Source organism: Hypanus sabinus, chromosome 1, assembly GCF_030144855.1.
Source record: "Hypanus sabinus isolate sHypSab1 chromosome 1, sHypSab1.hap1, whole genome shotgun sequence".
NCBI lineage: Eukaryota > Metazoa > Chordata > Chondrichthyes > Myliobatiformes > Dasyatidae > Hypanus > Hypanus sabinus.
In genome coordinates, this window is record NC_082706.1 from 106,905,800 (window position 1) to 106,918,930 (window position 13,131).

Consider the following 13,131-nt stretch of genomic DNA (forward strand, 5'->3'; position numbering starts at 1 on the left):
GGCCTTTGGTACACAAGTTCACAGATCTCAAAATACAGCAGCAAAGGTAGAGGTGGTAGTGAATACAGCATTCAGGGTGCTAGCTTTCATTTGCCAGGCATAGAAGAATGTGAAGGTCTTGGTACAATTATATAACTTTGGATAGACCACAATTGGAGCCTTGTATGCATTATTGATTGACATACTGTAGCATAAGTAGGATGTGATTGCATGAGAGAAGGTGAAAAAGAGATTTAAAGTTGTTGCCTTGGAAGGAGCATTTCAATAGTGAGGAGATACCGGATGGATGAAGTTTGTTTTGCTCAGAACAGAGGAGACTAAGGAAGATGATTGAGGTCTATAAAATAGCAAGGACATTGACAGAGTAAATATAAGGAAATATTTATAAACAATGGAGACAACTTAATAACAGTGGGTAATAAAATATGGTTCTAAAACAGAGAACCAAAATTAAAAAAAGTAAATACAGGCATGATTGACCCAACATCTCCTCATACAATTGCCTTTCCATGTCAGGAGTCAGTCTGATGAACTTCTATTGCATTCCCTCTAAGAGAAGTGCATCCTTTCTAAGGTCAGAAGAACAAATCTGTTCACAGTCCTTCTGTATTCACATTCTCATACAGTGAAGACCCATATACCATTTTACTGTTTGCTGCAATTAAGTGTGTGTTTTCAGTGATCAGGATACAAAGACACCCAGGTCACTTTGTACATTAACATTTCTCAAACTATCACCATTTAAATAATTCTCAGCCTTTCTGTTTTCTCTTCTAAAATGGATAATTCCTAAGTCACCCTCAGCCTTGCTAATGTAATATCTCAATACCATGAGTTTATAACCTTTAAGTAATTCTGTTGAAAGGCCATCAACCTGAAAAATTCTTTCTCTCTCTGCAGCCTGGCATGTGAATCGTTCCAGCTGCCATAAAAAACCTGAAATTAATTATCACAAAACATTGTTTCTAGTGTCAATCTAATTTCAGATCCTCCTTTAAATAGTTCTATGACTGGTTTTCTGACTTCCAGTTTGTAAACAGTTGGTTTCAAGTCTACTTCATTAAAAGAACAGTGACTTAGTTTAATTTGTTTCTCTTGACACTTTGACAATATTGTACTGAAGTTAAAATGGGAGATTAGAGTTTACCATTAAAGAATGCACAATCTATTAGAATAGGCTGCTTTCCAGTTAAGACCTGGTGCTGAATAGGTAACACTTTTGTTTTATGATTTGTCAATATTACATTATCATAGCATGTCCCCGACAATCTTGGAATTACTATTCAATGTGTACTTTTGCAATAATATACAATATCTTCAGAATACCACAAACAGTGGGTGAAATTTTTAACAAGCAAAGTCAATTTACAATCCTAATTACTTACTGAGACACATTTTCAATCAATTGGTTGAAGAATGGCTCTTCTTCATAATCCTTGTAGAACTCTGCTGCTATCTCTTGGGACATCACAACAGATTTAATTGCAGAGATTATAAAGCTTCCTTCATGGATCTTGGCTATAATAATATCTAGTGTTTAAAATGATAAATAAGTAACATAAGATAAAATGAAAAATTGGAATACAAGCAGATCATTTGATTCCTTTTGCTTGCTTCATCCTTCAGTAGGATCATGAATGAGCTTCTACCTCAACACCATTTTCGTATCCTACCCCCACATGCCTTAGACATTTTATATCTGGAAACATATTGACCTTAATTGTAAATACAACTGATGACACAGCCCTCTAGTGAGAGAATTTCAAAGATTCATCCTCTGAATAAAGATATTTCAGTCCTAAATAGTCTAACTCTTATTTTGGAACTGTGACCCTTAGTAAAAATGTCAAAAGATATTTGTTTAAGTACATGGATAGAGGGGTTTAGAGAGATACTAGACAACCGGGTGACCCATTGGGGCACCCTTTGAGAGAAAGGTAGTGCAGTCTGATGTGACCAGAATGAACATAAAATTTTCCTGAATGCTATTGCTATCACTTTGCTTTGGAAATCGAAGAAGAAAAACTTAGTTTATTAAAGAAAAAAGACGCGTAGCAAGGGAAATATTGCTCCTCCTCGCTTAACAAAGGACATTTTTTATGGCAACATTTCTGGTCGATCTGCCACTCTTGTGCCTTTCGTTGTCATTCTGGAGATGTGCAGTCCTTTCATCTGCAGTCTCTTCATGTCTTCTGCTGTTGTCTCTGATCCTGGAGATGTGCATTTCTCTGTCTCTTCCTTTCTCCTTCTGTGTCTGTTTTTGTCATTCTGGAGGCATGCAGCCCCTTCATCCCCCATTTCTTCTACCATTTGTTCTTTCTCTCTGATCCCGAAGACATGCATTTCTCAGCTCCTTTGTCTCTTCCTCCCTCCTCCTTCTATGCCCTGTTGTCAATCTGGAGATGCGTAGCCCTTTCATACTTCATCTCTTCTAACATTTGCTCTTTCTCTCTGAACCTGGTGTCATGTGGCCCTGGCCTCATTCGATTCTTGTTCTCTCCTCCTTCTGTGCCTATTGTTGTCAGTTTGGAGATGTGGATGCCTCTCCTCCTCTGTCTCTTCTTCTCTCATCTTTTTTGTCCTGACTCTGTGATCCTGCAGTTGTGCGACCCTGGCCTCATCTAATTCTTGTTCTCCCCTTCTTCTTGCTGCTTCCCAACGATGTTTGTCGTCATCTCTTGACCATAATGTCCCCCTTCTCTTTCCATGAGGCATAATTAGGCTGATCATATTTTTTTACCTTAATGCTGGATAGAAGATACAAACCAGTAACACCAAAGCCTCCAGGATGCTGATTCTTGACGATGTGGTTGGCGCTCTCTTCAATGGATGCGATAATAGTCACCGCTGTCCTTTGACTGCAGCAAAGGGTTTGATGGGTGTTTCAAAGTACATTATTACAATTATCTCTTATTGATGGGTCACAGTTTAATCTGTGCCAATCCTGCACATGCTGATGGTGATTAGCAGAATGTGACCGCTCAAAATAGAGCTGCCCTGCCCTTGTGCTCCGATTGGTGTCGCTGCTGTGAGCATCATGAGGCGCTGCTGAGTCTGGCCGTGTGCATGCATCGTGGTGTCGTGTGATGGTTTACATGAAAGGTGTAATCGGGTTGGTGTGGAAAATGGGGCCTGTTGATTGACGAGTGAGCAATTTTATAGTAATATATAACCCTGAACTTTGCATGCATTCTGTAAGTTAGCGCATTTTAAGTTGATTTAGTCAAAAAAAAAGTGCCGCTGTAATGCACCGTTTGGGCTAATTGCACAAGCAGACAGAGAATGAGAGTTTTAGTAGTATAAAGATGGGCCAAATGTGGGCAAATGTGACTAGCTTGATAGGCATCATGGTTGGCATGCACAATTTGAGCTGAATAGCCTGTATTAGTGTCTGACTCTAGTTCTAAACTCAGCCAGAGAACTATTCACCCCATCCTTACAGGTCCTCTAATAATTTTGTTAGTTTCAGTAAGGTATCACTTATTCTTCTCAAATATAGAGAACAGAGGTACAGCCTAATCAATCTCTCATGTGACAGAACCACCTGTCAGTTGATCTTTGCTGCACTTACTTTATTATTTTACTAAGAACAAGATTATACACAATACCTTCGGTGTACCCTCAGCTGGGGCCTTTACATTTATAAGACATCTTTACTTTTGTACTTAACTGTCTTGCAATGAAAGCCAACATACCATTTGTTTCCTTAGTTGCCTGCTGCATCTGCTGTTAGCTTTCTTTGTGTGAGGACATCAATATTTTCTAATTTCTTGCCGTTTTTAAAAAGCTTCTGTTTTTACAGATGGCAGTGTACACCATCTGCCATGTTGTACAATATCTATATCCCTATCCCCTTTAACTTTCTTTACATCCCATCACTACTCACAGTTCTACTTTGGCAGAAAGCTTGGCACATTTGGTCCCCTCAACCAAGACAGTGATATAGATTATGAATAACTGCATACATGCACCGATCCTGCAGTATCCCAGTAGTCACACCCTGTGAAGGACTTACTTAAACCAACTGCTTTATATTTGTTAACCAACTCATTATCCACACCAGTATACTACATATACATACTTTTAAGCACTTACTTGGGCAGCTAGTTCCATATATTTATCACCCACTGTGTAAAAAAGTTGCCTCTCAGGTTCTTATTAAACCTTTCACCTCCAATCCCTGAAACTATGTCCTCTAGTTTTCAATTCTCCAACTCTGGAAAATAAAGTGCATTATATACCTCTATAAGATCTCTCTCAGTCTCTTCTGCTCCAAGGAGAAAAGGCCCAGCCTATCTAACGTCTCCCTATAACATCCTTGTAAATTGTTTTTGCACTCTTTCCAGTTTAATCACATCCTTCCTATGATACAGTGAGATTAAACAAGATCTCCTGTGCATAAAGCCAGACTAATCAAACCCTGCCTTTCCAAATGTTAATATATCTTATCTCAGAATGTTTTCCAAAACTTTACCTCCATGGATGTAGGCTAATGGTTCTATAATTAATTGGTCTATCTTTATAGCCCTTCTTAAGTAAAGGCACAACATTTGTGATCCAGCAGTCTTCCAGAACTTCACTAGAGGATGGTGATGCAAATATCTCACAGAGAGTTCCCACAATTTCTTCTCTAGCTTCCCATACTGTTCTTAGATATGCCTCATTGGGACCTGGAGATCTGTCTACATTCATATATCTCATCACATGCAACACCTCTTTTACAATCATGTGGACTGCTCCAAAATCATCTCTATTAACTTTACCAGATTCCCAAGTCTTCATATCTTTCTCTGTAGTAAAAACAGAGAAGAAATAATCATTGTGAACTCTATTCATCTCCAGCATCCCACATATATGTTTCTGTCTTGGTGTTTGAGGAGCTCCTTTCTCTCCCTAGTCATTTTTCCCCTTATAATATTTCTTGGGACTTCTTTATTTTTCTGCCAAAGTTCTTTCATGCCCTTCTTGACACTTCTAAATTTCTTTCACAAGTATACTTCAGCGTCCTCTATGTACCTCCAGTGGTTCAACTGATCCCAGTTAGCTGTACCTGGCTGAAGCCTCCTCCTTTTTATTGACCAGTTACAATGTTATTTAGATTCCAGTATTTCTAACTTGCAGAAGTTTTGACTTTTATTTTAACAGGAATATGTAGACATTAAACTCTTGCTATTTCACCTTAAAAAAAAAACTCCACTTACCATAGGCCCCTTTACCCACAACCAACCAAGCCCACGCAACCTTTGTAAGCACCTGTTCAACACTGTCAAGACTGACTTGCTCCAATACCCAACTCAAACCTGCAGACCAGTTTGTCTCCTTACATAGCTATTTTAAAACTAATGTAATAATAGTCACTGGTCCCAAAGTGCTCCCCTGCCATGTCATCAGTCAACTTCCCCTTTGTTACTTCCCAGGATTATATCAAATGTTGTCCCCCTCTCTGGTAGAGTCTTCTGTATACGGCTTGAGAAAACTTTACTTAATACTCTGAATAAATTACACCTATTATAGATCTTTAACACTATGGCAGCCAATGTTAGGAAAGGTAAAATCTCCAATGATGACAACCCTACCATTCTTACAATCCTCTCTTTGCCCAGTGAATTTCTTCCTTTTATTCCATCAAAAAGTATGATTACCTCAAAGGTAATCATCTCTTTCCTATTTATCAGTTCCACCCATAAAGCCTCACCAGATGATCTTTCAATAGTGTCATCTCTAACTACTACCATGATGTTCCTCTTATCATGATGACTATAAGACCCTAAGGTATAGCAGCAGAATAGGCTATTTGACCCATCGAATCTATCCAACATTTCATCATGGCTGATCCAATTTTCCTCTCATCCCCAATCTTCTGCCTTCTCCCCACATCCCTTCATACCCTGACCAATCAAGAATCTATCAACTTCTGCCTTAAATATGCATGAAGACTTTGTCCCGACTGCTGCCTATGGCAAAGAATTCCACAGATTCTCTACTCTTTGGCTAAAGAAATTCCTCCTCATCTCTGTTATAAAAGGATGTCCCTCTATACTGAGGCTCTGTCCTCTGGTCTTAAGATTCTTCCACAATAGAAAACATTCTCTCCACATCCACCCTATCAAGGCCATTCACCAGTCAATTGGTTTCAATGAAGTCACCCCTCATTCTTCTGAATTCTAGTGAATACAGGTTGAGTGCCATTAACACTCTACATATGACAAGCCTTTCAATCCTGGAATGATTTTCATGAACCTCCTTATAACCTTCTTCAGTTTCTGCACATCCTTATGAAAATAAGGGGCCAAAACCTGCTCACAATACTCCAAATGTGGCCTTGCCAGTGCTTTATAATGTTTCAACATTACATCCTTGTTTTTATATTTTAGTCCTCTTGAAATGAATACTAACATTGCATTTGCCTTCTTCACTACAGACTCAACCTGCAAATTAACCTTTAGGGAATCCTGCACAAGGATTCCCTCGTCCCTTTGCACCTCTGTTTTTTTTTTGTATTTTCTCTCCATTTAGAAAATAGACAACCCTTTCATTTCTTCTATCAACATGACCATACACTTCCCAACACTGTATTCCAACTGCCATTTCTTTGCCCATTCTCCTAATCTGCCAATGTCCCTCTATAGCCTCTCTGCTTCCCTAGAACTACCTGCCCATCACCTATCTTCACATTGTCTGCAAACTTTGCAACAAAGCCATAACTTGCATCATCCAAATCATTGACATATAACATAAAAAGAATTGGTCCCACCACAGACCCCTGTGGAACATCACCAGTCATCTCTTTTAGAACACTGGGTGTACACCATCTGGTCCAGATGACTTATCTACCTTCAGGCCTTTCAGTTTCCCAAGAACCTTCTCTCTAGTTATGGTAACTTCACACACTTCAAGCCCCCTAACAGCTGGAACTTTCACCATAATACTATTGTCTTCTCTTGTGAAGACTGATGCAAAATACTTATTCAGTTCATCCGGTATTATGTTGTCCCCCATTACTACCTCTCCAGCATCATTTTTCAGCTGTCTGATATTCACGCTCGCTTCTCTTTTACACTTTATGTATCTGAAGAACCTTTTGGTATCCTCTTTAATATTACTTTCATATTCCATCTTTACCTTCTTAATGGCTTCCCAATCCTCTAATTTCCCACCAATTTTTGCTCTATTATCTGCCTTTTCTTTGGCTTTTATGTTGGCTTTGACTTCTCTTGTTAGCCACGGTTGTATCTTCTTTCCTTTATAATACTTTTTCCTCGTTGGTATGCATGTATCCTGAGCCATCTGAATTGCTTCCAGAAAGTCCATCCACTGCTGCTTTGCCATCATCCCTGCCAGCATTCTTTTCCAATTAATTCTAGCCATCTTCTCTCTCATGGCTCTCTAATTCCCTTTCCTCCATGTAATACTGATACATCTAACTTCAGCTTTTCTTTCTCAAATTTCAGGGTGAATTTGATCATTTTATAATCACTTTCTCCTTAAGGCTCTTATTCCTTAAGCTCTCTAATCAATTTTGGCTCATTGTGACCCAATTTTGACCCAATCCAGAATAGCTGATCCCCTAGTGGGCATAAACACTAGCTGTTCTAAAAAGCTATCTCTCATAGGTACTGTAGAAAATCCTCCCTCCTGTAATCCAGCACCAACGTGATTTTCCCATTCTACCTGCATATTGAAGTCCCCCATGACTATTGTAACATTGCCCATTTGGCTTGCATTTTCTATCTCTTGCTGTAATTTGTAGGCAACATCCTTACTACTGTTCAAGGATCTGTATACAACACCCATCAGGGTCTTTTTGCCTTGCAGTTCCTTAGCTCTATCCACAATGATTCAACACCTTCTGACCCTATATCACCTTTTTAATGATTCAATTTCATTTTTTTACCAAAAGGGCAACACTGCCCCCTCTAGCTTCCTGCCTATCCTTTCAATACAATGTGTATCCTTGGGATTAAGGATATAATCTTTCAGCCATGATTCAGTGATACCTACACCATCATACCTGCCAATCTGTAAATGTGCTGCAAGTTCAGCTACCTTATTCTGTATACTGCGCACATTCAGATACAATACCTTCAGTCCTGTATTCACCCTTTTCGATATTGTCTGTATTTTACACTGCAACTTATCCTGCTGACTGCAATTTTGCAGTATCACAGCCTCTCCTCACTACACATCGCCTGTTTGTAAACCAGCTACCTCCTCTTCAGCACTATTATCCGCCTTTCATTTTTCCATTTAAATATAGGCAGCTTAGGACACCAGTTGCACCATGCTCAACCTTTTGATTCCTTTGTCTGAAGTCTTACCAACATCTGCCTCCACAACTGTCCTGGCACTCTGGCTCCCATACCCCTGCAACTCTAGTTTAAACTCTACCGTGCAGCATTAGAAAACCTTCCTGCCTGGATATTAGACCCCTCCAGTTGGGTGTAAACTATCCCTTCTGTACAGTTCCCACCTTCCTTGGAAGAGAGATCAACTCCTTAGCCACATATTAAACTGTATCATCTTCATAGTTATGGCCTCACTAGCACACGGCATGGATAGCAATCCTGAGATCACAACCCTGGAGGTCCTGCCCTTTAACTTAGCACCTAACTCTCTAACACCCTGTGCAGAACCTCGACACTCATCCTACCTACATGGACCACAATTTCTGTCTATTCACCCTCCCACTTAAGAATGCGGAGGAGCCGATCCGAGCTATCCCAGACCCTGGTACCCAGGAAGCAACATACTATCCAGGAATCTCATTCTCACCCACAGAGCCTCCTGTCCATTTCTCTATCTAATGAATCCCTTATCAATGTGCCTTTTCTTCCCCTTCCCCTTCTCAGTCACAGAGGCAGACTCAATGCCAGAGACCTGACCACTGTTACTTTCTTCTGTTAGGTCATTCCCTCAGTATCCAAAGTGAATTACCTGTTGTTGAGGGGATTGGCCACAGGGGTACATTACACTGGCTCCTTAACCCCTTTCCTCATCCTGTCATCCAGTTTCCTGCATCTTGGTGTATCTACCTCTCTATATGTCCTATCTATCACCCCCCTCAGCCTCCCAGATGATCTGGAGGTCATCCAGTTCCAACTCCAATTTCATTAGAAGCTGCAGCTGGATGCACTTCTTGCAGTTTTAGTCATCAGGGTCACTGGAGAGTTCCCAGCCTTCCCACATCTCGCAAGAAGAGCACTTCACTATCCTGCCTATCATCCCTACTGTCCTAGCTGAGCAGATGTAAAGAAGGAAAAAACTTGAGCTTTTCTTTCCTTTGTTTTCTCTGAGTGAAGCCTCTTTTCGCAGAAACCTTGAAGAATTAATGCCTTAAGATTACCACTCTGATTAAGTCCACTAAGACAATGGCTGCTGTACTTGCACCTACCCTTCTTTAATTTGCTCTAATCAATCCCAAACACCGATTGGTTGGTTGCTGGTCAGATTTCTACAAGGTTTGTATTATGCTGCAGTGACCTGCTCCTGCCTTTTATCCTCGGGCAGTGGGCCTCCTCTCCAAACTTCTGATGTCCAGATTGGCTGCTGGTGAAAGCTCGATTAGAGCAACTCTTTCTTCTCTCTTCCCTCCCCCTTATCTCACCAAAAGCACTTGTATCACAGAACATTAAGCTGCCACTCCTGATCTTCACTTAGCTATATTGCCATAATTACTATAATACCCCAATTCCATAGGCCTATCCATGCCCTAAATTCATCTGCCATACCTGTCAGACCTCTTGAATTGAAAAAAAATATAATTCAAACAATTTTCCTTGCTCTTTGCTGTGCTCCTTCCTGTTTGGTTTGCTTTCACTGTCTTCTCCATCACTATCCTACCTTTTAAAAGAATTTAATTGCCTAACTTCTGCTTAGGTTCCCTACCCCCTACCCAGTTAATTTAAATCCTCCCACAAAGTGCTAACATATCTGGCTCCAAAGATATTGCCTCCTTTCCAGTTCAGGTGTACCTATCCCTCCTGAACAGGTCACCCCTGCCCAAGAGGAGATCCCAATGGTCCAAAAATCTGAATCTCCATCCATACACTAATTCTTCATTCTGCCACAGCCTACTATTCTTTCCTTCACTATCTCATGGTAACAATCTAGACATAACTACCCTTGAGGTTCTGCTTCTTAACTCTCTATATTCATTCTGGAGGACCTCATCCTATTTCTACCTTTGTTATTTGTGCCAACATGCACAGCAACTTCTGGCTGGTCAAACTCCCCTTTAGAATGTTCTGCAGCCACTCAAAGACATTCCCATAATAGATGAGATAAATGTAATTTCCCTTTCATAAATCTATGTTGACTCAATTACAAGATTGTTTTCTTGATGTTGAATCACATTAATTGATTAATATTAATCACATTAATTCACATTGTTGAATTACTGATTTCAAAAATATTCCCAGTATTGATGTAATCAAAACATGTTAATATTTTATTGGCTTTTCTTCATTTCATAGAAAGTGAAGACACACATTTACTACCCACTAACCTGCAAAATTTTTTCCAGAATTTAGGGAAGATGATAAACAAAACATCTACTATGTCCATAACCACTTTTTTCAAAACTGTGATATAGATCATCATATCTTTTGGAATTATCAATGATCAGCCTCATCAACTCTATTACATTTTAAAAAATTAAAACATAGCAATTTTACTTTGTCGCTTTCACTGGACTCCTGCTTCTCAATTTTTTCTGAAAGTAACTTTTTGTCTTATTCCTTAACAGTATATATTTTTTAAATCCTTTTACCATTTCCTTTTCTCCCATCTATACTTCTATAAATGATATCTTCATGAACACTAAAATCATCAGTATAATCATCAGCTTTTCCACTGTTGCTACTTCTAGCTCTTTCTGATAAACATAAGAGAAACCTCCATTTATATAGTGCATGGAATACAGAAAAAAATGTTCCACAAATATTACATCAAACATTTGACACCAAGCCAAAAAAGAGATATTAGAGCAGTTCACAAAAATCTAGATCAGAAAGTTACATTTATGTCATGTATTTAAAGCAGGTGAGATGTTTAGAGCCAAGGAAATTGAAAGGATGTCATCAAAAGGGCAGCAAATAATACCGGGGACACGAAGATGGACAAAATTGCAGGAATGCAGAGATCTCAGCAAGTTGTGGAACTGAGGGAAATTACAGAGACCATGGAGAGATCTGAATGAAAAGATATTTTTGAAATTGAGAAATAACCTAATCAGGAACTTGGAGTCAGTTTGGATGCACAAGCATTTCAGTCTGGAGGAGAAATTGCACAAGCTGTTTTCCTTGGAACAGAGGAGGTTGAGGAGGGAATCTCACAGAATTATATAATATTGTGAGTGGCATAGAGAGGTAGGTAGCAGGAAACAAATACCCAAATTAAACGTATCAAAACCAAGAAGGCCTATGTTTAGAGGGGATATGAGGAAAATTTTTTTCACCTAGGGTTGGAATAAGAAAGATGGAGGCAGTAAATCTCTTAACTGTTAACAGATGAGCAGTCCATTTCAACAGATAAATAGTGTAAATGAGCAGTTAAATTGTCAAAGTGAAGAAGGCCATGTCCAAGTGCTGTTAAAAGGAATTAGAAGAAATATGTACTTGATGAGCAGAATGGGTAAGGTGGAATAAATGACTTGTATATGTGAAGCATGATTTCTGTGCATATCAGCAGTAAGCTTAAAGATTGGGAAAGTTCCAGCATTGAGCAAAACAGAACAAGGTATTGATAAAGAAAAGGAAGGTAGAATATGAGAGGGGGCTAACAACAAACATGAAAACAGACTAAGAATTTCTATAGATAAAAACAGTAAAGGATTAGCATGTTATTATGGGTCCTTTTACAGAATAAAGCAGTATAATATTTTTGTGAAGTAAAGAAATGACAGAGAAATTATACAAATAGTTTACGTATTTCTTGTAGAGATAAAGAATTATACAGCATGGAAACAGGCCCTTTGATCTTACTTGGAGATGCAGACCACAGTGACTACCTGAGCTAATTGCATTTACCTGAGTTTCACCATATGCTCCTAAACCTTCTCTATCCATGAACCTGTCCAAATGGCTTTTAAACATTGTAACTGTACTTACCTCTACCACTTTCCCAACAGCCCTGCTCTCCTCTCACTTTAAAGCTTTACCATCCAGTTGTAGACTCCACTACCCCAGATAAAAGGCTGTGACCATCCATGTTATCTATGATACTCATAACTTTAATATTTTAATATTTTATTGGCTTTTCTTCATTTCTTAGAATTTTTTTTCTTCATATGGGTTTAAACGAGATTTGCAGGGTGGTGGGAACCGTAGCGAAGAGGCAGAGGATGGGGCAGTTGGCACTCAAATAAAGGTAGCTTATAGGGAGTTTGTGAGGAAGGATAAGCAAATGATAGAGCAAAGATGCACTTAGCCTGATGGTTTGAGATTTTAATGAAAGGAGTATCATAAGTAAGGCGGACAAACTTAGAGCATGGATCAATTTGTGGGAATATAATGCTGTGGACACTACAGAGTCCAGGATGTCTCGGGGCAGGAGCGTGCTGGACTTTAGATATTTCAAAAAGGAGAGGGAGGGAAGCAAAAAAGATGGAGCCGTGGCATTGATAATCAGGGATAGTATCATGGCTGCAGAAAAGGAGGAAGTCATGGAGGGATTTCTACAGAGTCAGTGTAGGTGGAAGTCAAAAATAAGAAGGGGACAATAACTCTACTGAGTGTTTTTATAGACCCCCCCCCCCACAATAGTAACAGAGACATTGAGGAGCAGATAGGGAAGCGGATTCTGGACCAGTGCAATAATAATAGGGTTGTTGAGATGGGTGATTTTAACTTGCCTAATATTAACTGGCATTTCTTTAGCACAAGGGGTTTGGATGGATGGAGTTTATTAGGCATGTTCAGGAAGGTTTCCTGATGCAATAAGCCAACTAGAGGAAAGGCTGTACTTGATCTGGTATTGGGAAATGAACCTGGTCAAGTGTCAGACCTCTCAGTGGGACAGCGTTTTGGAGGTAATGATCACAACTCTATCTCCTTTACCATAGCGCTGGAGAGGGATAGGAGCAGACAATTTGGGAAACCATCTAATTGGGGTAGGGGGAAATTTGATGCTATT

The 13,131-nt window shown here is 39.5% G+C and overlaps 1 protein-coding gene across 1 annotated transcript in view; it reads right to left on the bottom strand.

Moving 5' to 3' along the window:
- The window catches only part of LOC132403705 (thioredoxin domain-containing protein 6-like), an 87,705-nt gene that overhangs the window by 6,641 nt on the left and 67,933 nt on the right, over positions 1 to 13,131 (bottom strand). Inside the window, exon 6 of the mRNA XM_059987338.1 lies at positions 1,386 to 1,530. Coding sequence (XP_059843321.1) covers positions 1,386 to 1,530 — 145 coding nt within the window. The remainder of the gene's footprint in view (positions 1 to 1,385; positions 1,531 to 13,131) is intronic.